At 50.8% G+C, this 24,187-nt stretch overlaps 2 protein-coding genes across 14 annotated transcripts in view; one reads left to right on the forward strand and one right to left on the reverse strand.

Annotated features, from left to right (window-relative positions):
- Positions 1 to 1,061, forward strand: part of ANGPT4 (angiopoietin 4) — a 59,714-nt gene extending 58,653 nt beyond the window's left edge. Inside the window, exon 10 of the mRNA XM_077872561.1 lies at positions 667 to 1,061. The gene's annotated coding sequence lies outside the window, so the exon portion shown is untranslated. The remainder of the gene's footprint in view (positions 1 to 666) is intronic.
- Positions 1,062 to 5,580: 4,519 nt separating this feature from the next.
- Positions 5,581 to 24,187, reverse strand: part of FAM110A (family with sequence similarity 110 member A) — a 146,160-nt gene continuing 127,553 nt past the window's right edge. For 2 of the 13 annotated variants that reach the window (XM_077872573.1, XM_077872570.1), the window contains one exon: positions 14,868 to 16,406. In XM_077872573.1, coding sequence (XP_077728699.1) covers positions 15,424 to 16,406 — 983 coding nt within the window. In that variant the 3' untranslated portion in view covers positions 14,868 to 15,423. Of the gene's footprint in view, positions 7,159 to 11,655; positions 11,726 to 12,221; positions 12,277 to 14,867; positions 16,407 to 17,280; positions 17,435 to 17,753; positions 18,244 to 19,837; positions 20,056 to 24,187 lie in introns of those variants that run through there. The other 11 variants (XR_013365110.1, XR_013365105.1, XM_077872574.1 and 8 more) reach the window with 11 other exon arrangements.

A 24,187-nucleotide genomic window follows, 5' to 3' on the forward strand; every position in this document is an offset into this window, starting at 1 on the left:
CTGATTCCAAAGAGCACTGCATGGAAAGAAAGAAAAAAGAGTGACTTTACAGTAGAGAATCTGACAGTGATCAAAGTTCAGGTTCATACTAATAAGTCATGATGGCAGTATCTACCTTTGAGAGGATGTGAGAATAGCCACTTTATCTCTGAGGTCTTCCTCCCCAAACACATTCTTCTGGTCTAATCGTCAGAAAATCTTCAGACAAACCAGGCACAACATACCTGACCATTTCTCCTCAAAACTGTCTAGGTCATCAGAAACAAAAACAAAAAACCTGAGAAACTGTCATAGCCAAGAAAAGCCTAAGAAAAGATGACAACTAAATATAATGTGGTATCTTAGATAAGATCCTAAAACAGAAATAAAGGACATTTAGGAAAACCTGAGGAAATCAGAATGAAGTATGGAATTTTTTTTAGTTAATAATATGTAACAGTATTGGTTTTAATTGGTACCATACCAGTATAAGATGCTAATAATAGAGGAAACTGGATGTGGGCTACATAGAAACTCTGTGCTATCTTTGCAATAATTGTGTGAATCAAAAGCTATTGTAAAAAAATTAAAAGTGTATTAAAAAAGAAGTCTGAAAGACAAATCCAGGCCAGGACTGATGCAGTCTCTACGGTCTACGGTATGATCAACATCTCCCATTCTCTCTAGTTTCGCGTTGCTTCATTCTTACCTTGTGGCTTCATCCTCAAGATCAATTCTGGATCCAAAACGGCTGCTGGGGCTCCAGCCATAATGCCTGAGTCCCATGTAGGAAGAAGGAGAAAGAAGGGCGAGTCGGCTTTCTACCAGCTGCATCAGTGTCTTCCAAGGATATTTCCCAGAAACCTCACCTAACAACTTCGAACCATTGCCCATCAGTAGCTGCAAGAGAGGTTGAGAATGTAGTCTTCTCGGGGATCCCTGGGTGGCGCAGCGGTTTGGCGCCTGCCTTTGGCCCAGGGCGCGATCCTGGAGACCCGGGATCGAATCCCACGTCGGGCTTCCGGTGCATGGAGCCTGCTTCTCCCTCTGCCTGTGTCTCTGCCTCTCTCTCTCTCTCTCTCTCACTGTGTGCCTATCATAAATAAAAATAAAAAAAAAAAGAGAATGTAGTCTTCTAACTGTATACATTGCAACTGAAATAAAATCAGGGTTTGGTCAACAAAGAAAAAGGAGAGAAGGGAATTCCATAGGAAACTGGCAGCCTTTCAGGTGCTCTTAGAATTCCATTTAGGGATGAGGAAAAAAATGAACTTTACAGAAATCGAGGGACTTGCCCATAGTGTGAGGACCAGGCAAGGATTTGCCCCCAGAAGTCATATCTCTTAAGCCCATGGCCTTAACTATGGAGGCACTGATGCTGCCACAGCGTCAGTGTAACAACATTAATTCAGCAATAAGGATGATGTTGCTTTGCTAAACCTGAATTGCCACTTGCAGTGTGAATGTGGGACACTCAGCCATGCTGCCATTTCTGTGGGTTCGTCACATGCTACTGCCCAACTCCATGTGCCAATGACATTATTCTCCCACTACCTGGCTCTATTTCACCCACAGTGAAAATTCCTTCCCACCCTCTACCTCTGCATCATCTGGCCTTCACTTAGCAGGAATTCATCTTTACATATCAAAGCCATCTCTGCCCTCTTCTCACCCCTCAGACCCGGCGACAGTGGTAGAGCACAGCAGTCAAGATCACAGGCTCTGGACTCAGCCTGAGTTCAAATCTTGGCTGTGCCCCTTGCTCGCTGTTGACCTTGTTGTAAGTTACATAACCTCTCTGTGCCTCAACTTCCTGATCTGTAAAATGGGGATAAATAGTCCCTATCTTATAGGGTTGTTGTGAGGGTGAAATGACTGCTACATGAAAAGTGCAAAGAACAGTGCCCGGCCCCAAATTAGTTCTCAGTAAATGTTATTCCATGGTGCCAACGTGATCTCAAGCCCAAATACAATCTCAGGTAGGACTCACCTGTGGCCATGCAGATGATACATGAGATGCTTGAGTTACATTTCTAGGGCTATCACCAAAATGAAATCAAACAATTTAAAAATCCCTCTAGAGAACTCCTTAACCACCATCCTCATAAGTCCCCATATATCAGCTTGAAAACACTGATTTAGAGCAAAAAGCATGGGAATTTGGGACTCCTGGGTGGCTCAGTGGTTGAGCGTCTACCTTTGGCTCAGGTCATGATCCTGGGGTCTTGGGATCAAGTCCCACATTGGGCTCCCAGCAGGGAGCCTGCTTCTCCCTCTGCCTGTCCCTGCCTCTCTCTATGTGTCTCATGAATAAATAAATAAAACCTTTAAAAAAAAAGATGGCATTTCAGATCTGGCTCAGATCATTCTGCCATGAACGTGTGGTGTGACATTGGAAAAGCCCCTGTCACTCTCCGGAATCAGTTTGCTTGGCAACCAAATGGGACATTGACACTATTGCAGAGCCAAATGTGACAATTACTTGTGATCTGTGACTTACTGGCAGGCCTGAGGTTCGTCTGGGGGAAACAGATTCTGCTACTAATTACGGAAGAGCTGCCTACTCCAAGAACTGCTCCCCTTCAGGGCTGGGATTTGAGGGACCCAGGAGCTCTCCAGTGTCTGTCCTAAACCTGCTGTGTGGCTCTAAGTAAAGCTCTCCCTCTCTCTGGTCCTGTTTCCCCATCTGCTCCTCGAGGTGTCCCTTGGTTCCATCCCACTGGACCACACAGGGAGGCTAAATGATTTGCCTAAAGTCACATGTGAAGAACCAGACTCTGATTCCAGTGCTCTTTCTGCACAGAAGTACCCCAAACTACCTGCATGGACCAGAGGGGTTACTACTCCATCCCACAGTCTGCCCTCAACACCCACTAAGGCTCTGTCCCCCTCAGTCACCACATTGGCCAAGGGGAGTTAGGTGACAAACATCAGAAAGTGACTAACCAAGAAGCCCAGCAGTGGATTTACAGGAAGGAGTCCCCAGAATGAGGAAAGAACAAGCCCCCAGCATGACTACTCAGGCATCTGTAGGGGCCCCAGTGGCAGAGCCTGTGGCTGTCCTCTCTAAGGCACTGGCCAGGATGACACATCTCCAACCACCCTCTGTCTGTACGCCTTCCATTTGAATGTCAAACTCCCAGGAGAGACTCTGACCTGCCCAGCCTGCAGTCAGGTGTCTGTACCATCAGGAAGTCAGTTGTGAGAGAGGCCAGCAGGCTTAATTCAAACGTGGTCAGTGGGGACATTGCAGTGATGTCCACTGATTTGTGCCTATGACACACATTCTCACCTCCAAGCATTTGCACAAAACTATTGCTAACCCTCTAGAGAAAAATGAGGCAATTCCCAGAACTGGGAACAGAAATGGATGTGCATTTTTGTTTCCCAAAACCTGCCTGGGGGTTTAGCGTTTATAAACACTGTGATACTTGGGGACTGCTTTTAGATGGTGCAGGGCCAGAGAGTTGGGGGGGGAAAGAATGAGTTTTGTTTGACCAGAAATATAAGCAGGCCTGGCCCAGCCCACAAATTTTTGGCTCCAAGGAAACTAAACTTCAGTCTCTAACCTGTTGCCCCTTCCAGCAGGCACTCAGAACAAAAATGATGATGATGATTTCATGTAATGGTAGGAATGATGACTAGCTCCATTTTACAGGTGAGAAGACTAAGGCTCAGAGGGCTTAAGTGACTTATCCAAGGTCACAGCTAGTTAGAGGCAGAACCAGCATTTGAATCCCAAAATGGCCAACTTTTAGAGCTACAAGGGCTCCCAAACACATTTAGGGCACAAGATCATTTGGCAAATGGGGAAATCAAGGCTCACAAGAAGGTAGAGTTTGGGGGCATGTACTTGTGCATCTACAGTGCCCCCATCAAGAGTTTCATGTACCTTAGCTCACGGACTATCTGGAGGAGAGCATTCCTGCTCCCAGTTTACAGATTGGACACTGCAGCTCAGCAAAGAGGCACCCCTTGACCAGAGTCCTGTTGCTGGTGAGTAGCAGGGCTTGGATCCTAACCATAGTCCCTCTGACCTAAGCCTGTGCTTTGTCCTTCTCACCTGGGATCTCATATTTGGGCCTGGCTTCCGCTCCCTTGAGTCCTGTTCTGCTGTGGGGGTGAGAGCTCTGCCTCCTGGCCATCTGGCTTGGCCTAGCAGAGAGCCTGCCTGAGCTTGCTGCCCCAGGGGCTCAGGGCATTCAGTGGGTGGCCAGCAGCCGGCTCTCTGGGGGGCCAGTGCCCTGACGGGGGAGGTGTTGGCAGAGGGGCTAGTACCGCAGCCTCCCAGGAGACGAGAGGCTGGGCCTGGTGGGGCCTCTAATGCTGGGGCAGCTTCTGCTGCCTAATGGCATCTCCTTGCAAGAACCAGTGCTGAAGTGCTAGTGGTTCTCTGGGCCTCAGTTTCCCCATCTGTACATGAGAAGGTTGGACTCATGGTTGCTAAGGACCTTTTTAGCTCTGAAATTGTAGGATTCTAGGATGCTTGTATCAGTCACCTATTGCTGAGTAAACATTATCACAAACATCATCACCAAAAACCACAACCTTACAGTTTCTGTAGATCAGAAGTCCAGGCATGGCATAGCTGGGGTCTCTACTCAGGGTCTCTCCAGGCTGAAATCCAGCAGTCAGCTGGGCTTTGTTCCTTTGTGAAGGCTCAGGGTCATTCGGGTGGCCAGCAAAGTTCAGGTCCTTGTGGTTGCCGGTCTGAGGCATACATTTCCTTGCTGGTTACTGGCTGGGGCAGGAGTCACTCTCAGCTCCTAGAGGGCACCTCAGATTCCATCACCCTTCATGTCTCCTTTCCCTCACCTCCCACATCCAATACTTGCCCTGTTGGCTCCACTTTCTGAGCAGATCCAGAATCTGACCATCCTCACCCTCTGCCCACTCTAGCCCAGTCTGGCTCCTTCATCTCCGGCCAGGACTGCTGCAGTACCCTCCTCATTGGCCTCCCTACTTCTTCCCTTACTGCTTGCAGCCCATTCTCCACTCAGCAGCCTGACATGGGAGAAGATGTTCAAATACAAGTCTGATCCCGTCCCACCTCTGCTCAGAAACCTCCCATGGGTTCTCAGGGTAAAAGCCAACGTCCTCACCATGACCTACAGGCCTCAGCCCATCCAGCCCTGTTACACACTGACCCTGCATTCTAGCCCTCTCTCCCTCACTTCATTCCCACCATCCTGGCCTCCACGCTGTTCCTCAAACACAGCAGGTACATCCTCTGCCCAGTTCCTCTGCTGACAACAGTCTTATCCATGAGGCTCCCCTTGCCTCTTTCCAGTCTCTACTGAAATGGTATCTGGTTGCTGAAGCCTGCCCACAATCCGGGATGCCTGGGTGGCTCAGGTCATGATCTTGGGGTCGGGCTCCCTGCTGAGCAGGGAGCCTGCTTCTCCCTCTCCCCCTGATCATGTTCTCTCTCCCTCAAATAAATAAATAAAATCTTTAAAAAATAAAAAATTAAAATTAAAAAACAAAAGCACAATCTATGCTTCTAATAAAGTTAAATATACACTTACCACCAGGCCCAGCAACTCTACTTCTAGGCCTTTGCCCAAGAGAAATGCAAGTATATGTGCACACAAAGATCTGTACAGGGATGTTTATAGCAGCTTTATTTCTAAAAGCCAAAAAGTGAAAACAACCTAGATGTCCATCAATAGGCTAGATGAATAGACAAAACATTGGTCGTCATTTGTACCACAGACTACTCAGCAATACAAAGAGACAGACGCACAACAACATGGGTGAATCACAAATGTATTACACTGAGTGAAAGAAGCTAGATGCCATCTCCAGGAACCACAGAAAAGACAAGTCCAATCCTTTTTCATGAAGGAAAACTGACCAGCAGTTTCGCAGATGGGAAGTGGGGTGGGAGTCACGATGGACTACAAAGAGGCAGGAGGGAACTTTCTGGGATGGTAGAAATCTTTAGAACCCATCTGTAGAGGTGGATACACAGATGTATATAATTGTCAAAATTCATCAAACCACATATCCAAAATGGGTCAACATTGTTGTATGTCGATTATACATCATTAGAAAAGAAAAAAACCTAGAATCCCCCCACCCCAATTCTCTTTCTGGCTTCATTTTCTCCAGCACATTTCCACACTTGCATGCATTGTTTTTCTCCCCACTAGAATGTCAACAGCACAGGAGCAGGAACTTTTGTTTTGTTCTCTGCTCTATCTTCAGTGCCTTGAAGAGTACGGAGCATATTGTAGGTACTTACTAAATATTGGATGGATGGATGGATGGATGGATGGATGGATGGATGGATGGATGGACGGACTGATGGATGGATGGATGGATGGATAAATAGATGGATGGATGACACATGGATGGATTTAGTCCCTGAAGGCTCAGAGCTAGTTAATGGGAATGGCTGTTGAAAGTATCCACACACCCACCTGGAAGCTGCCAGACAAACACCAGACCAGTAGGGCCTGTGAGACTGTGGGAAGTGTCATCATTCCATCCGGGGCTGCGTCATCACTCAGGTATTTGGACAACGCCATCCTGGAGCTGTGTCATACCCACCACCAACCCTGGAAGGCTGCCCAGCTCAGAACCTGATGCCCATTGGTTGGCGTTTCCCGTGGGCGCTGTGCGTGTGGAAACCAAAATATTACCGTAGAGGGTGGAGCCACAAAATGAAGCTGGGCAAAACCCAGAATGTGGCCTGTGGTTACTCTAGGCGAGGGGATAGGGACTAGACGTGCAGGTCTGATGTCTTTCTGTTTCAGATGTCTTGTTTCTGCTGTATTTCCCTGTTTTAAACTTCTTTCTTTTCTTCTGCATAGGTAACACATTCACAGGGTTCAAAATTCAAAAGTTACAAAAGTGCGGACGTGAGTCCCCCTCCACCTCTGGCTCCAGCCAGCTGCTTCCCCCACAGCAGCCACCATTCAGTGCTCACTGTGTAACTTTCCAGGGAGAGTTTATGCCAGCAGGAGAGTACGTGGACAGCTATTCCAGTTTCCAAAAACAGTAGCACACCGTGCATGCCGTCCTACACCTTGCTCGTTCACCAAACCAGGCATCTTGCCATCCCACGTCACAAACACTCACGGCATCTTTTCTGTGGCTGCCTGGGATTCCATTGTGTGGCTGGGACCAAGTGGGTTCACCCACTTCTCGCTGATGGCTGTTTTCAATTGTTCGCTGTTACAAATAATGACGAAATAAATAACATTATATACACTTTGTACAGGGGTATTTTTACATGTAAATAGTGACTTACCCACATTTAAGCAATGAGAGAATTACCTACTGATTTTTGAGATTTTTTTAAAAGATTTTATTTATTCATGAGAAACAGAGAGAGAGAGGTAGAGTCACAGGCAAAGGGAGAAGCAGGCTCACCACAAGGAGCCCGATGTGGGACTCGATCTCGGGACTTCAGGATCATGCCCTGAGCCGAAACCATATGCTCAACCACTGAGCCACTGAGGTGTCCCTGATTTTTGAGATCTTGATTCTCATGAGAACTTGGAAGCTTTGGTCCCACTGAGCCCACATTTGGGGTGCGGGGGTACTCATGGGCTGGACCAAGCCCCTCTGTGCCTGGGGCTGGGGCAGGCCCTCTCCATTCACACTGCCCCACCCCATTTTGCCAAGAAGAACACCAAGACCCAGACACAGAGTGACACACCTGCCTGAATAAACACTACTGGATCTCAAGGAGCCCGGGGGGTGGGGGTGAATGCTGGGGTCTCGACAACCCCCCACTCACCTCCCTCTCTGCCTCTGCCCTCCCTGGCCATGTGACATTGGTACATGGATTCACTTTCCTGAGGCTCCTTTGAAGTCCACTTTACAGTGGCACTCTCTGCCAGGAATGAGAACTTTGTTCCGTGCTGGACACACAGTAGGTGCTTGGGGCCTCATAGATGTGCATTAGTTGGTTTGTTGATGTGGTTCTTCCTATGGTTTAAATACTTAAAACTGGCAACTAATTAATTTTTTAAATTAGTCAACGCATAAAGTTAGGCCTGATAATGTCCAGGATTAAGGAATTTATCCTCATGATGGACACAGAGGTGGAGGAATGGGGAGACCCAACAGTCCAGGTAGGAAGTAGTTAGGAGGGTGAGATTTGAACCCTGGAGCCTGGCTTTAGGTGATACTAACCACCACCCCTAATTAAAGACCAGAGACCCAGGGGCTAGCAGTGAAGGAAGGGGACAGGTAATAAAGCCCAATGGCAGTCATGCCACCCCCAGCACACACATATAAGCACACATGCGTGCTTACACACACACACACACACACACACACACACACATTCTGGCAGGGCAGGACTGGGCCAGACCTGGGTTCCATTACTAACTGTGCTACGTGCAAGCCTGTAACCTCCAATGAGGCAGCTGTCCTCTCTGAGCCTCGGTGTCCCCAATGGTAAGGCCCCTACTGTGCAGGGTGCAATTAGACACAGACCAAGAAAAAGTTCTGTGAGCTGCAAAGGCTGCAAGCATGTAGAGGATTAAGGGATTTAGCCTGCCAGTGGACTCTGAGGGAGGAGCGATAGGTGGGGAGGGGGGTTGGGGACATCCAACAGGCCCGGTTTGCCCTTAAGAACCTCTCGGGGCTGCCTGGCCCAGCTGTCAGGAAGCTGCGATCCCAGCCCAGCGCCAGGCTGGCAGGCTCCAGACAGAGCCCCCTGGCTCCAGCTAGATGCCATAGTCAGGGTAGGGGCCAACCTAGAGGCTGGACTAGGCTATTTTCATCCCCAGGAGGGCCAGGGAGAGGGCTCCAGCTCCCTTCCTCCCCCACAGGGCCCTGTTGCCTCCACAGAACCTGCCTGGAGACCAAAATGCCGCACAGCACAGCCAGGGAAACCAAGGAACAGAAAGGTTAATAGTTATCAAGGTCACCCAACTGGGGCTTGAACCCAGACATCCTAATTTCCAGAAGCCAATTCCTTCCTAGATGCCATTCTCTCACTCCTCTACTCCTTTTTTCTTTCATCTAACAAATATTTGTGGACTACCTACTTACTGCTCCCCAGGGACCCGTAGCCTAAGTCAAATCCTTGCTTCCTGGAGCTGCGTTCTAGTAAGAGACAGAGGCAAGAAATAGGTCACATGGCCTCGGTTTACTGTGAGTCAGGGGCTGATATGTATTTTTTCTAGCAAGAAAAATAAACCAGGATAGGGAACCAGTGACTTCTGGATGCTAATGGTTTAGGTAGAGAGGGCAGTAAGTGGGTGGGTCAGAGAAGGTCTCTCTGAGGAGGTAACATGTAAGCAAAGACCAAAATGAAGTAAGAGAATGAGTTATATGGATATTTGGGGTAGGATACACACTGGCAATGGAAGCAGCAAGTGCAAAGGCCCTGAGGTAGGAATGTGTCTGATGTGTTCCCAGAACATCATGGAGGCAGGGTGGCTATAGAGAGTAGGTAAAGGGGAAGTGAGAAAGGTAACAGGAATACAGGTCATGATGGCCGTGTAAAGCATAGTTAGACCTATGGGTTTCTTTTCAGTCTGTCTAGCAAGATCGACCCTCACATTGTTCAAAGGCTCTCATCACCCTCCATGGTCTGGCCCTTGTACTCCAGGTTCAGCCCCATTCACCTTCTCTCTGTTTCTAGAATCTACCCTCACCACAGGACCTTTGCACAAATGGTTCCTTCAATCTGAAATGCTTTTCCATTCCTATCCCCTCTTCTGTTTAACTCCCACCTATCCTTCATATCTCAGCTCAAATAGCTCAGGCTTCTAAACCTCCCTGGTCAAGTCAGCAATCCCTCCTTCCTTCCAGGACCTAATTTCAGTGACCATAAAATTATTGGGATGGCCAATTAAGATCTGTCCTTAACCAAGACTGAGCTTTCCAAGGGCGGGTGTTCTGGTTAATTTCGCTCACTATGGTGTCGCAGGGTGTGCCTCACGCTAACAAATATGTGTTACATTAATGAACAAATGAATGGCACAGGCACTTTACAAAGATTGTCTCCTTTCATCCAGTTTGTGAAGCTCAGAGAGGTGAGGTAGCTTGACCAAGGACAGATAGTAAGTAGGAGGCAGCACCAAGAAATCCAGGTTTCTCTGATTGCACAATTGGGTACTTTCCCTTGGCACACATAGGTCATGCTAAATTGAAAAATGGCTGTAATCATTCCTCCACGCTTGTCCTCATGCCCTTTTGCAATGTGACTAAGAGATGGAGTTTATCTCTCAACTCCTTGAATCTGACTCAGCCACATCACTTTGTCTAGCCAATGGGACATTAGTAATCACAACACAAGCAGAGTCTTTCCAAAGCTTGTGTGCATTGGAGCTTGCTTGTCTTCTCTTGCTCAACGTGGTACTCCAAGATTACCATGTGAATGGGCCCAAGCTGGCCTCATGGGGGTGAACCTCATGGAGGTGACTGGAAGCACCCACCAGCCTGCCAACTGCCAGACATGTGGATGAAGCCCTCTGAGACCAGCTGACTGCAACCACATGAGTGGGCTTAGGTAAGACCAGAAGAACCACCCAGCTGAGGCCAGTCCAAATTACCAATTGAAGAATTGTGGACAAATAAATTGTCTTAGGCCACTAGGCTTAGGGAGATTTGTTATGCAGCAAAAACTAACTAATACACATAATCGGTGAATATACACTGTGGAGACAACACCCATACACATACACATATGCACGTAAGTGTATGTAAATGGCCTCCTACAGGTAATCTGTCAGCACCCACATAGACATACCCCTTACAGGTCACCTGCAGAAGATATTCCCAGCCATCACCCAACCCCACACACACCTCTATTCAGACCACTATTCAGGTTCACATGTCAATGTAAATATATTCTGGGAATGGGTAAGTCAACAATACCCAAGCTCTACATCCCTGGTGCTGTCCAGCACAATATAGGGCATGGAAAAGGACTCAGCAGCCTTTAGTTGAACAAAGGGATACATAAAGTAAAAGCGCAAAATGAGCCAGAGGTTGGCACAGTGAACAGATGGTGCTGAGAGATCCTCATGGGTACATAGAAAGGCCTGGCAGTGGGGGTCACAGCTTCAGTTTTTATCCCTCTTAGAGACCCACCAGCAGGGACATGCAGGGGATGCTCACAAATGCTTATATTACAGATTGTACATGTGCTTGATATTCTATTTTAAAAATTGGTCATACTTCTTTTTTAAGTGGGGGTGGTGTTAAAGATCACTTGAAGAGTTTCAGGAAGGAAGTTGGAACCAATACATTACTTTCTGTGTATAACTATGGGGACACTGAAGATGTCAGAGAATTAAGGATGAGTTGGTTATGAGGAAACCACAGGACTGAAAAACAAGGCTGATAGTAACTCCAGGGAAAACCAAGAGTTTCACAAGAAAGGAAATGTAACTGTCATATGCGATTTGGCTTGGCAGGAAACAATATTTGCATAGTTACAATATAAATAACACTAAATATTCACTTAATGGAAAATTGTAATAAATGTAGATTGAAAGGATAGGAGGGTGAGAAAAGTTAATCCCTCCTTGATAATAATAATTATAAAAAAAACATTTTTTACCACAGCCAGAATAATTATTCTGGTGCATTATTCTAGGCATTTACATGTTGAATCCTCATAACAATCCAATAGCTCAAATATTCTTATTACTCTCATTTTACAAGTGAGGAAACTGAGCACAAGGAGGTTAAGTCACTTGCCTGTGGTCATATGGCCAGGAAGGGTAAAGGCTGGGATTCAAATCCAGGCAGTGAGGTTACAGAAGCGACACTGTGAAGACATCAGACCAGAAATTCAAGGCAATATTTGCTAAAATTAATCCAGAAAACCACAAGAAAGCATCTTACTTAAAAATATGGAAGAAAGTACCAGAAGAAATAGTTAAAAGAGTTGAATGTGGCTGTTTAACGGATCAGGAGTGGGAAGGACACAGCGAGAAAATGTTTCTTATTAGTACTATTTAATTTATACAGATACATAGATGTATCCATGAGCTAGGGACAGGAATTGACAGACATGGAACATGAGGGAACTTTCCATGGTTATGGCATTGCTCTATATCCTGGCTGGAGTTTGGGAAACAGTATACATTTGTCTAAATTCTGCAAAGGGTACCTTTAGGATCTGTGTGTCTCACCAGATATAAATTTTACATACACACAAGGGGAAAAAAGAATCATAAACAAATATTGGGCTCTAATGGAGCTCTAGTGGTATGCATGCTAAAGTGCCTTTAAGGGGAAGTGTACTGATGTTTGCAACTTACTTTGTAAAGCTTCAAAAAATAGGTTGTCTTAATTGATGTATAGATGGATAGATGCCTGTAGAGCAAATTTAACAAAATAGTAAGAACTGAGCATCCAGTAGGTGGATATGTAAGTGTTTGCTGTATCATTCTTTCCAGTTTTCTTTAAGTTTGAAAATTTTCTTAATAAAGTGCTGGGGTAAATATATGAATGCACTATCTGAAAAAAAAAAACCTGAATGGGGTGTTCTGTCTTGGACCTGGGAAGACCCACACAACTCTAAGCCTACATGCATGTCTACCTGAGGGGCAGCTATCACCATACTCTTGTATATGTCCTCACCTACCCTGAGATCTAGAGTCAGGGCCCAGTAGACTAATTCCTCACTCGCTCCTTGCTGCCCTGGACACAGGGTGTCAAGCAGGATGGGTGTCTCCTCTCCCTGGTCCCCTTGAATGCCTCTGTAGCAGAACCAGAACCAGAACCATTTCACCAGGGAAAGGAACAGGGCCCTCTAGCTACATCCCATCCTCTGCCAAAAGGGTAGACTGAGGCCTGGCAGGCGGGGACAGGTGCCTTTCCCAGGGGCCCATCACACCTTCATGACAGGAGCGAGCAGCCAGATTGCTGGGCTTCCAAGCCCACGTGTATATAATTAGCTGCTGGGAAATAGATCTGGGAGCAGATCTCATCTCTGCCTAATTAGGGGCTGGGCAGCTGGGGCCAGTCTGGCCTGGGGGCGCTGCTATGGAAGCCAGGCAGCCCCAGGGGATGGGGCAGCAGCTGCTGGCCCTCAATGCTCACTGTCCCTCACACTCCACTAAAGGCAGAACAATAGAGGGGCTGTTCCCACAGATCCCTAAGGCTGGCAGAGGCCCCCAGCCGCTCCCTCCACAGATCCCCCACATGGGAGGCGGATAGGTTCCAGAATCCTGGTAGAAGGGAAGCCCTTGTGGAACCAGAGACCCGGAAACACCTTCTCCACTTCCAAGAATGCTTCCCTGCTCTCTTTCCAACAGACTCTCCCAGTGCCCTCTTGACCACCCCCAGCCCCAGCTCCTGGCAACAGGTCTGGTCTTAGGGCAGGAGTCCCTGCTCCACATGATACAACTCTGTGTTTGCTGATGAACTGCCCACTCACATCCACCAAATATGGCAGGACCCACACCTATCATACTCATAGCTGGACACCCAGCAGATGCTCCATAAAGTGACAGGAGGAAAGGCTGCCAGGACCCAGGACAAAGAAGAGAGGAGCCAGAGTGCCCCTGACTGTGGGTGTGACCCCAGGCTGGAATGCAGACCTGCTCTGTGTCATCCCCCAAGCCACGACCCCTCCTGTTCTCAGACAGACCCTGGCAAGGTCACCTTGAAGATTCAGTGACGAGGTGAGTGTGAAGGGTCTGCACCTACAACTTAACCTCCTCCAGGAACAAGGGCTCTCCCGGCCCATCACCCACCAGTCCTGTGATCTTAAATGCAGCCAACACATCCACTTGGGCTTCTGGGGTGCTGGCAGCTCCCAGGGAGGGGCAACACTTAGCACAGAATTCAGGCCAGGTTGACTGGAGGAGCTGGTCTTTGACACCTCAAAGGGCACCTCCTCTGTGGAGCCTGCCGGGATTATCCCTCCCGACCCCATCACTCCTTAAAGGGGGGACCAAGAGACTCAACTCCTGCATCGTCAGACCTGCTGGGTGCCCCTGTGCTTCAGTCTCCCCATCCTTATCATGAAGGGGGTGGACTCCATTCTCATGAGCTGGAGCACCACTTTCTATAACCCAGTTTCCCTTGTTCCCCTGCACTGCCCAGGCCCAGCCCAATCCCCTGGGGGCTGACCATAGACTGTCAGACAGACAGACAGACAGACAGACAGACAAACAGCTGGGCTGCCCTGGATGTTTGTCAACAGCCCAACGGAAATCTCCTCTTTATGCCTAAAATAAAACTTACATCAAACCTGTCACCAGGGCCCCCATTAGAGCTTCCTGTTTCTGAGTGCTGCAGCCAAGGCAGCCTGCAGGAGAGGAAGCCCCGCCCAGCCCCTCCCCGCTCCCACCCCGGGGGTGGGCAGAGGCCACCCAGGCTTTCACCGTGTGTGCCCTGTGTGACCCGCCCTCGCCTGGCTGCACTAGAGGCCAGGGGCATCTCCCAGCAGGGAAGCAGCCTGGAGGACCTCACAGCCCAGTGCCAGCCATCCTTCCCCTTCCCCCAGCCCCCTGAGGACTTGCTGCCCCACTCTGCCACTGAGGCCCAGAGAGGGAGACTGGCTTACCCAGGCTCACCCAGAGTTGGAGGCAAGGCTGCTTGTTCTGTGCTGTCTGCCCCAAGTTGTCCCTCTTCCTCTAAGAACTCCTGCTTACAGCCCCCAATCTACAAGCCTGTGTACAGACTTTGTGTGGAGTTTCCTGCCCCCCTTGAGAACAGGGCAGCAGTGGGAAGGATTCATGCCCCCATCAGCTCTTCCCCTGCAGGTCCCCTTCCTGATGCAGGGGAAAGACCTCACTCCTGGCTCTACCCAGACTCACTCTGTGGCCAGACCCACCACTGACCTCATGCCCCACCAGATTCTGGGGTAAACAATTATGGTATTCGGAAGGCCCTATCCCAAGACTTCTCCCACCCCTTTCCCTTGTGAACACAAAAAAAGTCTGATGACCCAGCACTTGAAAAACAAGCATTTGTGTTTATTAACCAAAGGGAGGGAAGTCAGAGTGGTACAGACTCCTACTAGTCCCTCCTGTAGTCTACCCATCTAGGTAGGCCAGGCCGCCACGGCCCTGCCCCCACCCACAGCCAAGTTCCCAGGGAACCAGGGCCCACTGGGAAAGGAAGAGGAAGTCAGCAAAGGTTAGAGGCCAAGGAAGAAGGAAACAGAACCGCTAGGTAGACAGGCCTAGTAAGATCCTTTGGTCCTTCACTCTCAGTGGAGAAGGCTGAGTGCCCTGGATCCAAACCCACAAGAAGAACCAGGCAGGGCTAGTGTCAAAACCCCTACATGTGAGGGGTAGAAGGTGGCCCAAGGTCAAGAGGCAACTCTCTCCAAGGTCAGTCCTTGCCAGATGGATGCTGGTCCAGCCTCTGAGTTCTGCCCCCATGCCAGGTTCACACAAGGTAACAACCTCTGGTCTGCCCAAGCCAGGGAATAGATACTGAAGAGGTCAAGGGGCCAGTTGCCCCTCTAAGATCTGTCCTGTAGCAAATGCCAAGTCCAGTGAAGGCCTAGCCCTCAGCTGCTGGGGTATCCCGTGCTTGCCGCAACCCGTACAGCCACTTGATCACACGGGCGTTGCGCTCTACCACCGACACCCCGTAAGGGACGCGCTCCCGGGCCCGCTCCTCAACGGTGGCAGAGCTGCGGCGGGAGCAGTCTCCCTCAGAGCTGCCAGGCCCAGCACTGGGCCCAGCCAAGGATACGATGTCTGAGCTGGCCCGTGCCAGATGGGCCACACCCAACCCCCGTGCCTCCTCCGGGTCTAGGCCACAGAAGTTAAAAAATCGCTCCAGGTCAGCTGCTGCCCTTGAGAAACGCTCACTCAAATCCGACTTGGAGCGTTGCAAACCTGGGGGCCGGGCTGGGCTGGAGGCAGTGGCAGTGCCTGGTGATGGGCAGGGCCGGGCAGGTGAGGCAGGCAGGGGACGGACATCCACTCTGCGGACAGCAGCCGTACTCGGTGGCGGGCGTGGAGGGGTGGCTGGGGGTGCCTGGTGGGCTCCCTCTGTCCGTGCAGGGGTACGGCTGGCCTCAGTTGGGGATGCGGGACTGTCACACAAGTCGATGAGGTTGCTAAGGATATCCAGGTCCAGCTGGGGCCGGCGGCCGGGACCAGGCAGGACTCGGCGGCTAGGTGTGAGCACGGTGCGGCGAGTCCCAGGGCTGAAGAGTGGCTGTTTGGACAGCAGGGGCTGCACAGGTTCCTGGCGGGTATTGGCCACATGCAGGCTCTTGACATACTTGGCCTTGTCAGCTTCCAGGCGCTCCACAGCACTAGGTTTCCGGGCTCCACCATCTGCTGGCCGCCGGAGCAGGTAGCCGGGGACCTTGGTCCGCAGGCGGAAAGGTAGGGCAGGGGTGTCCCGGGCTCCTGGAGTCAGTGTGTCCACGGGCATGACTGTTACATACCCCAAGGGCTTCGGTCTGAGGAGACAGGAGAAATGAGGAGAAAGATCCAGGCAGAAAGTTGGCAGCTGGAGGCCGGCAACGGCTGCAGGGGAGGAAAGAAAGAGGTTTAGCACGCTCAGACAAAGGCTCAGCCAAGACTGAAAGGGCCGAAGACGCCTTCCCTATTAAAAGGTAATAGCCACGCCCCTGGCTTACAGGGAGCCAATCAGCATACAGAAAGCCACCCCTGAAGGGTGGCCCCACCCACATCCGCGCCTCCTTTTCAGAGGACCAAGCTCAGCGGAGGCAGAGAGGAGAAAAAAAAAAAGTGCCAAAGAAGACAGAGGAAAGCAGCCTGGGCAGAAGAGACAGGGCAAGGCACGCTTTAAAGGAAGCAAAGTGGGCTCCAGACCCTATGCTGGGCACCAGCCAACTTAACCTCAGTGGTCCCCTTAACAGCCCCATTATTGCAGGTAGGGAAACTGAAGCGCAGGATGCTCAATCGACCTGATTAAGCGAACCCAGCAAGTTGGTAGCTCTACCCCCTTGCTTCTAGCAGGGAGGTGCTGGCGCACCTGATGACCCAGAGAAAGGGCTCCAACCCCACGCCTCACCTGGACTGCCCCCAGGGAACCTGGTACCACCTCCTACTCTTACCCACCCAGGCAGGAAGCTGCCCGTCTAGACATGCCAGGCCCCAGGCATAGCAGTAGAACTGGTGGGGGAGGAGTGTAAAAAATCCCCACCCCCTATCCCAGTGACGTGCAGACAATTATCAACTTCCAGTATGGGACTTCAGTGCCAGGCCCACAGTGATCCATGGATGTCTGTCAGCTAAAATGTCAGCCCTGAGCTATGCTGTTCCAAGAGAAGCTAGAAATGCCCACCACAATCCCAAGACCCTGCTGGAGAGCACCCAGAAGACCCTGGATCTACCGACAGCTAGGACAGGGACTCATTGGCAAGGGGACCCACACCTGGGTGCACACGTGTCCATATGATCACCTAAGCAGCAGGACCTGGTGCCCCAGGCCTTTTTCCAAGAAAGGGCTGGAGTCACGGTGTCCCCTGCCAACTCTCCCAGAGGTGGGCCAGAAGAAAATTCATAGACCAAGTCCTGAAACTTCTCATCTGTAAAATGAGAGGAGGACTTTATCTCAGTAATTCCCAAGAGGACTTGTCATTCAGACCATCTACACCTGTGTTATCTAATTCAATGGCTACTACTCAACCTTAGCGTTAAACTTAAATTGAATAATAATTTCCGCTTCAGTTCTTCAATCACACTAACTACATTTCAAGTGCTCAACAGCCACTATAGCAGTCTAGTGCAGACAGTGCAGATCAGAGATTTTCATCCATAGCAGAAGGCTATAGTGGACAAGCCTCACATCGTCACCCAGAATGACAGGAGGAGTCTAGATTGGGGTGGGAAGGCAAGGATGCCTACCTGTGTGCTAGACATTTGACACCGTCTCACGGAATCCTCCAACAAGCCTGTGAGAAGGGTCATTATCATCTCATTTTACAGTTGAAGAAACTGAGACTAGAGATGTGACCATCCTAGGTCCCAGAGTCCATAAATAAGACACAAATTCATATGAAGCCTACTTCACTCATCTATTGCCTTTATTTCATTTTACTCTTTGTTCTTCCCATTCCCCTACAACATCAGCTCCATAAGGGCAGGGGGTTTGTCTTCTTCGCTCACTGAATCTGTAGCTTTTCAACACACAATAGTTTCAATAAACTGCTATTGAATTGCAGCAACCATGAGGACAAGGTGCGAAAGGGCAGACCTTGGATAAACCAGAGACACATCCAGTGTATTGCAGGCATACGTGCCCAAGATGGTAGGTATGGAACATGCTAGGAAGCTGGAAATCCAGATGAGCACCAACACACCAGGTTCTTAAATCTTAGCATATCTGACAACGACTTTTAAAACGTGTGTGGGGATCCCTGGGTGGCGCAGCGGTTTGGCGCCTGCCTTTGGCCCAGGGCGCGATCCTGGAGACCCGGGATCGAATCCCACATCGGGCTCCCGGTGCATGGAGCCTGCTTCTCCCTCTGCGTATGTCTCTGCCTCTCTCTCTGTCTCTGTGTGTGACTATCATAAATAAATAAAAATTTAAAAAAAATAAAAAAATAAAAAAAATAAAAATAAAACGTGTGTGGACGGAGCAAACACGTCTGCAAGCATATGTGCTCTCCCCACCTCAATCTAGCCCCTAGTCTGAGACCCCTGCAAGGGCAGGCAGCAATGCAAGTTAACAGAACCTTGGGGGCTGTTGGCCTAGAGCCAGAGCTGATGCCCAGGTAGAAGGGATGGAGTGGTGGGAAAGGAAGGCTGCCCCACTCCAGCGACCCCAAGGAGACCTCAAGCAGGAAGGGTCTACCAGGAAAGGCAGCCCTGCCAAGCCCTGTGGAGGTAACTAGACTCTGCCCCACCTCCTCGGGCCACCGCCTACCAAACCAGTCCGACCCGTTGGCGGCGGCAATTCCCTCCCGGGCACCATCCGGGGACACAGAGGGAAGGAGGAGGTCAGGTGGGCAGGGGCAGGGCAGAAGCCCCACGCCCTGGGGCCGACCTGATGGTCGCAGGGGCTCCCCGGGGGCCCGGACACATGCAAGGAGCCACCGCCGGCTTGGGGGCCGCTGGTCAGCTTGCCCACCTGTGCGCCTCCCTCCAGCAGCTGCGCCTCTTAGGCTCTCGGTTCCTTATCTGAGATGCGGTTAAAAATAGACCTGAGCCTCCAGGTCTCTGCGGGGATGAGAGGTAAAACAGGTCGAGGACTTTCCCACACCTGGCCAGAAGGCTGCGCTCCAAGAACTGGGCTCCTTGGTTTTTAGGGCGACGCTGACGACCCAACCAACCCCGCAGACCACCCCCTCCGGCAGCGGTCTCCAAGCACGCTCCAGAACCGCCGGTCGGAGCCCGAGCCGCAGACAAAGGAGGCACGTGATGCGGGCTAAGCCTACACTGATCAGAATAAGCTCCATTTCACAGGTGGGCAAAAGGAGGTGTGGCGGCTCCTGCGAGTTAAAACCCCGGGTCGCAGTCCCCGGGTGGGGCTCGTCCTGAGGCCGCCGCTCCCCGCCGACGCCCCCACCCACGTATTTCAAGTGCTACCCACAAAGGCCCCCGGAGCGCCAGCCGTTAGCGCTCCTCTTCGGCCACCCCGGGCTGGCAGCCCCGCCTTGCCCCCTTCCCACCAGCTTCCCCGGAGGCAGCCTTCGGGGTTGGGGGAGCTCAGATCCGCGGCCCGGCTCCTGCCCTGCCCCCTCCGGGCAAGCCTGGGGACTCCCCGCGGCCGAGGCCGCAGCCGCCGGCGCGCTGTGTGGCTCCGTGGCTCGCCGCCCCTCTCTGAGGCCGGGTCCACCTGGCTCGTAAAGTGCGGGCGCTGACGGCACGAAGCGTGCGGTCTCGTCCGGGCCGGAAGGGGAGCCCTGACCCGTCTCCGCCTTCCCGAGGAAGGCGGGGTGCCCGGGGAGCCCCCCAGCCCCGACCCCGCGCCCCGGGCCCGCACATACCTGGCTGCGCGCGCGCCGCTACCGAGCGCTCCCCGGGCCCGGCCCACCTGGAGCTCAGGTAACACGCGTTTGCGCAACTTCCGGCGGCCTGCCTTGGGCAGGTGAACCCGCCGGCCCAGGTTATTACCCGAAAGGGAAGAACGAAAGCCAGGCAGGGGGCAGAACCTGAGCCCAGGAGCGCCGGGGACGCGGGCCCAGCTGCCCCGTCCTACCCAGGAAGCTGTCCCGCGAGCCGGGCCGTCCCCCCCCGCCCAGCTGCACCGGCCACACGCGCACATCTGGCCACCGGCGCTGCGCGGGCAAGTGCGCCCATCCTGGAGATGGCAAAACTGAGTCCCCCGCTCTCACAGCCGCAATGACGGCATGAATGTCGGCTGTGCCAGGCACGAGAAAGTGCTGTTCCTGCTATTCATTAACCCATTTTAATCTTCCCAACAACCCCTATGAGGTGAACTCTATTATCCGCATCTGACTAATGGCATACTGAGACTGCGACAGGCTGAGCCAATTGCCCAAAGTCACCCTGAGGAGTCCGACCTGGGCACTTTCCCTGTAGATCAACCTCAAGGCCACCCCTTTCTACAGTTGTGTCCCTGGGCAGGTTGCTGGACCCCTCAGGCCCTCCATTCTGCCAAGTGAGGGGAGTCTCACCTTCCAGGTCAGGTCAGGGTCTGAGAGTGCCTGTAAAAGCTCTGTGCCAGCCATAAACATTTACTAATGATGGCAGCAATGGTAATAACTAGAATGTTTGAGTTCCAGGCACCATACTCCTGTAAGTCTCTGGATATTCCCCACCATCACCGCCACCACCCCCAGGGAGAAACTATTTCATCTTTTTTTTACAGATGAGAAGACTGCAACACTGCAGGAATGAATCCTTGGGAGGGACATGATTGTGTCCTCTGCCAACCCAAGCCCTACTGTGTCACTTCAGGTGGCACATTTGATTAGGCCAGTTTCCACTGGGATCCTGAGGCCCAGAGAAGGAAGTGCCCCACTGGCCTCAGTCCTGAGCCCTGGGGAAACCATATCTGCGCCCAGTGGGGGCTGCACCCTGACTGGGGTGGAGGGCTATGAGGGGACAGGAAGTGACTCAGAGAACAACTCTCCTTCCCCTGGGAGTGAGTCAGCTCTGAGGTCTCCTCCAGGCTCTGGAGCCTGGTTTTAGGGGAATGAGAGAGGTCAGCCTAAAGACCATCATCCCCTACAATGTTCTGCTGGGTCCCTGTCTGGCCCTTACTGAGGCAACAATGGGGACAGGGGTTAGACGAAGAGGGCTCAGTTAGGCAACAATAATAGTAAAAGCAAAAGAACACTAACACTTTCATAATAGGGAAGAAATTTTCTAAGTGTTTCTCTGCACCTGGACTATTCTAAGCTCCTTATATATGTTGACTCATTGAATCCTCACACTCACCTTGAGGTACTCCTATTATGTTCATTTTACAGTTGAGAAAACTGAGGCACAGAGAGGTGGGGCCACTTGCCAGAGGTTCTATGGCAGGTAAATGGCAGAACTAGGATATAAACCCAGGAGCAGGTCTAGCGGACTGGAGAGAGGTGGAAGAGACAGAATTTTCAGTGTTGGACTTCAGCCACTCACCAAAAGACTCTACAGCCTCCCTCTCTGGGCCCCAGAGGGAGAAGCCACCTTAGGGAGCATTCCTGGCTGTGGTTTGGAGTCTCAGGTTCCTCAGCTGTAAAATGGGGGCAAGATGGCAATATTTTCCCAACAATCATATCTCATCACTGCTCTGCTTGGCCCACTTGTGGATCCCCATCACCTTAGAATAAAAGCCAAACTCCCCACTTGGTCCTCAGACCTTCCAGATCCAGTCCCTGCCCTCCACTCCTGCCTCATCTGCAGCCTTTTCTGCTCAGCCACACAGCTCCCTGTTGTTCCTGAACACACCAAGCCCTTTCCCGCCTCAGGGCCTTTGTACCATCTGTCCTCTGCTTGGAACCCCTTAGCTCACCTCCTTCAGGTCTCACTTCCTCAGAGAGGCCTCCCTGGCTACCCTGAGGCTCCTGCCAAGTCTCTCACCTGGTTGTTTCCTTCCACACATTATCCCACCTTGTCATTTTAGATATTCACTTATCAATCACTTGTTTCCTATTTCTGTATTTTCATCCTCCAGTGACCAAGCAGACAGGCACACCATTGACTAAGTAGCAAGACTGGAACCCAGGCCACTTCAAAGACCAAGGCCCTTCAGTACCAAGCCTCTTCCCAACCCCCTGTCCCACCCGAGATCTTCCCTCACCTCTCCTCCTCCCCTCCAGCCTCATGTCACCCCCCATTCAAGTTGGGCCCTGGCCACTTCTAGATGAGCCCTATTCTTTCTCCAAAGACATCATGTCCAAACCCTTGCACTTGAGGGTCTGCTCCTACAGTGCCCTTCCCTACACCAGCACCATGGCTCCCTCTGTAGCATGGACTCTGGAACCAGCCTACTTGGGTTCAAAACCCAGTTCCACCAGTGATTAGCTATAGACTTGGGGTAAGACAGTCAACTGTTCCGGGCCTCGGTTTCCCCAACTGTAAAACAGGACTTGTAACAGTGCCTCTTTCCCAGCCTATGCATGACAAATGCCACCAAAATGTGATACTGCAGTGCCCAGCTCCTGGGCGAGGACCATACACCCAGAATGTTGACCCACTTCTCTCAGAGTTTACAAATCGAAGCATGCAGGGCCACTTGAACAGACGTTTCTTCAAAGAAAGTGCACACCTGGCCTACGGGCACATGAAAAGATGCTCAGCATCATGCATCATTAGGGGCATGTAAATCAAAACCACAGTGAGATAACATGTCACATCCATTAAGACGACCAATATCAAAACAAGCAAACAAGCAAAAACACACACAAAAAAACAAAAAACAAAACCCCAAAACACAGAAAATATCAAGTGTTGGTGAGGATGTGAAGAAATTGGAACCCTTGTGCACTCTGGGTGGGAATATAAAATGGTGCAGCCACTGTGGAAACAGGATGGTGGTTAGGAAAAAGTTTTAAAAAGAATTACCATAGGATCCAGCAATCCTAGTCCTGCGTGTATACACAATAGAATTGAAACCAAGCACTTGAACAGATATTGTACACCAATGTTCCATTGTAGCATTATTCACAATAGCCCAAAGGTGGAGGCAACCCAAGTGTCCGTGAACAGATGTACAGATGAACATACGATGGAATATTATTTAGCCTTTATAAGGAAGGAAGTTCTGTCACCTGCTTCAACCTGGGTGAAACTTGAAGACATTATACTAAATGACATAAGTCAGACACAGAAGGACAAATACTGGGGGAAAAAGGACAAATATTGTACAATTTCACTTACATGAGGTGCCTAGAATAGTCAAATCCATAGACACAGTAAGTAGAAAGGTGCTTTCCAGGGACTGGGGGAAGAGAAAATGGGGAGCTGGTGTTCAATGGGTACAGAGTTCCCATTTAGGAAGATGAAAAGGTTCTGGAGGTGGATGGTGGTGAGGGTTGCACTTAATGTACTTATTGCCGCTGAACTGTACACTTACAAATGGTTGCAATGCTAAATTTTCTGTTATATACTTTTTACCAAAAAAAGAAAGTGAGTCTGGAGCCAGACCCCCCAGATTCGCATTCTTTCCCTGGATAACCTGGTCCAAGCTCCTAAACCTCTCTTGCATTCAGTTTCCCTTTGTAAGGTGGAAAAAATAGCAGCAGGAACTACCTTACATCATAGAATTGAGGGAATTAAATGAGTGCATGCTTATAAAGCACTTGATGCATAGTAAGTGCTCAGAAGGTGTCAGTGATTGTTTATTCCTCACCGAGGGGGCAAGAGGTGTGGCTTCGACGTTTATAGTTTTCATGACATTCTGCACCCCCCACCCCACCCCTTCCTTCCACCTGCTTCGCTCTTTCCATTCGGCAGAAGCCAGGCCCTGACTTGGGTGGAGACAGGGAGGCCCTCACCTGCCCCAGAGGAGGATCAGGAAGGCTCCAGGCAGCAGGGAGGGGGCCAGCCAATAGGGCAGGCCAGCTCGATTTCAGCCCAGCTGTCCGGGTCAGAGACACCCAGCTGGGCATCCTCCAGGGCCACGCCAGGCTCCGTGCTATTTCTGGAGTCTCCCCAGACACTCATGCCCTGACCTGCTTGCAGTGGGCCTTGCCCAGGGCACACTTGCACACATCTCAGAAAGAGAGAGGTGAGCGGACTGAAGGAGGGCTGTGGGCACAGACGCCTGAAGCACTGATCTTCTATCGGCCAGCGGACAGCTCAGCTCCACCAGCTCAATTATCTGTGCCTCAGTGTGTACCTGAAGTTGCAAAATGAGGACAAACGGGCTTGCAGTGGAGACAGAG

This window comes from Canis aureus, chromosome 26 (genome assembly GCF_053574225.1).
Source record: "Canis aureus isolate CA01 chromosome 26, VMU_Caureus_v.1.0, whole genome shotgun sequence".
NCBI lineage: Eukaryota > Metazoa > Chordata > Mammalia > Carnivora > Canidae > Canis > Canis aureus.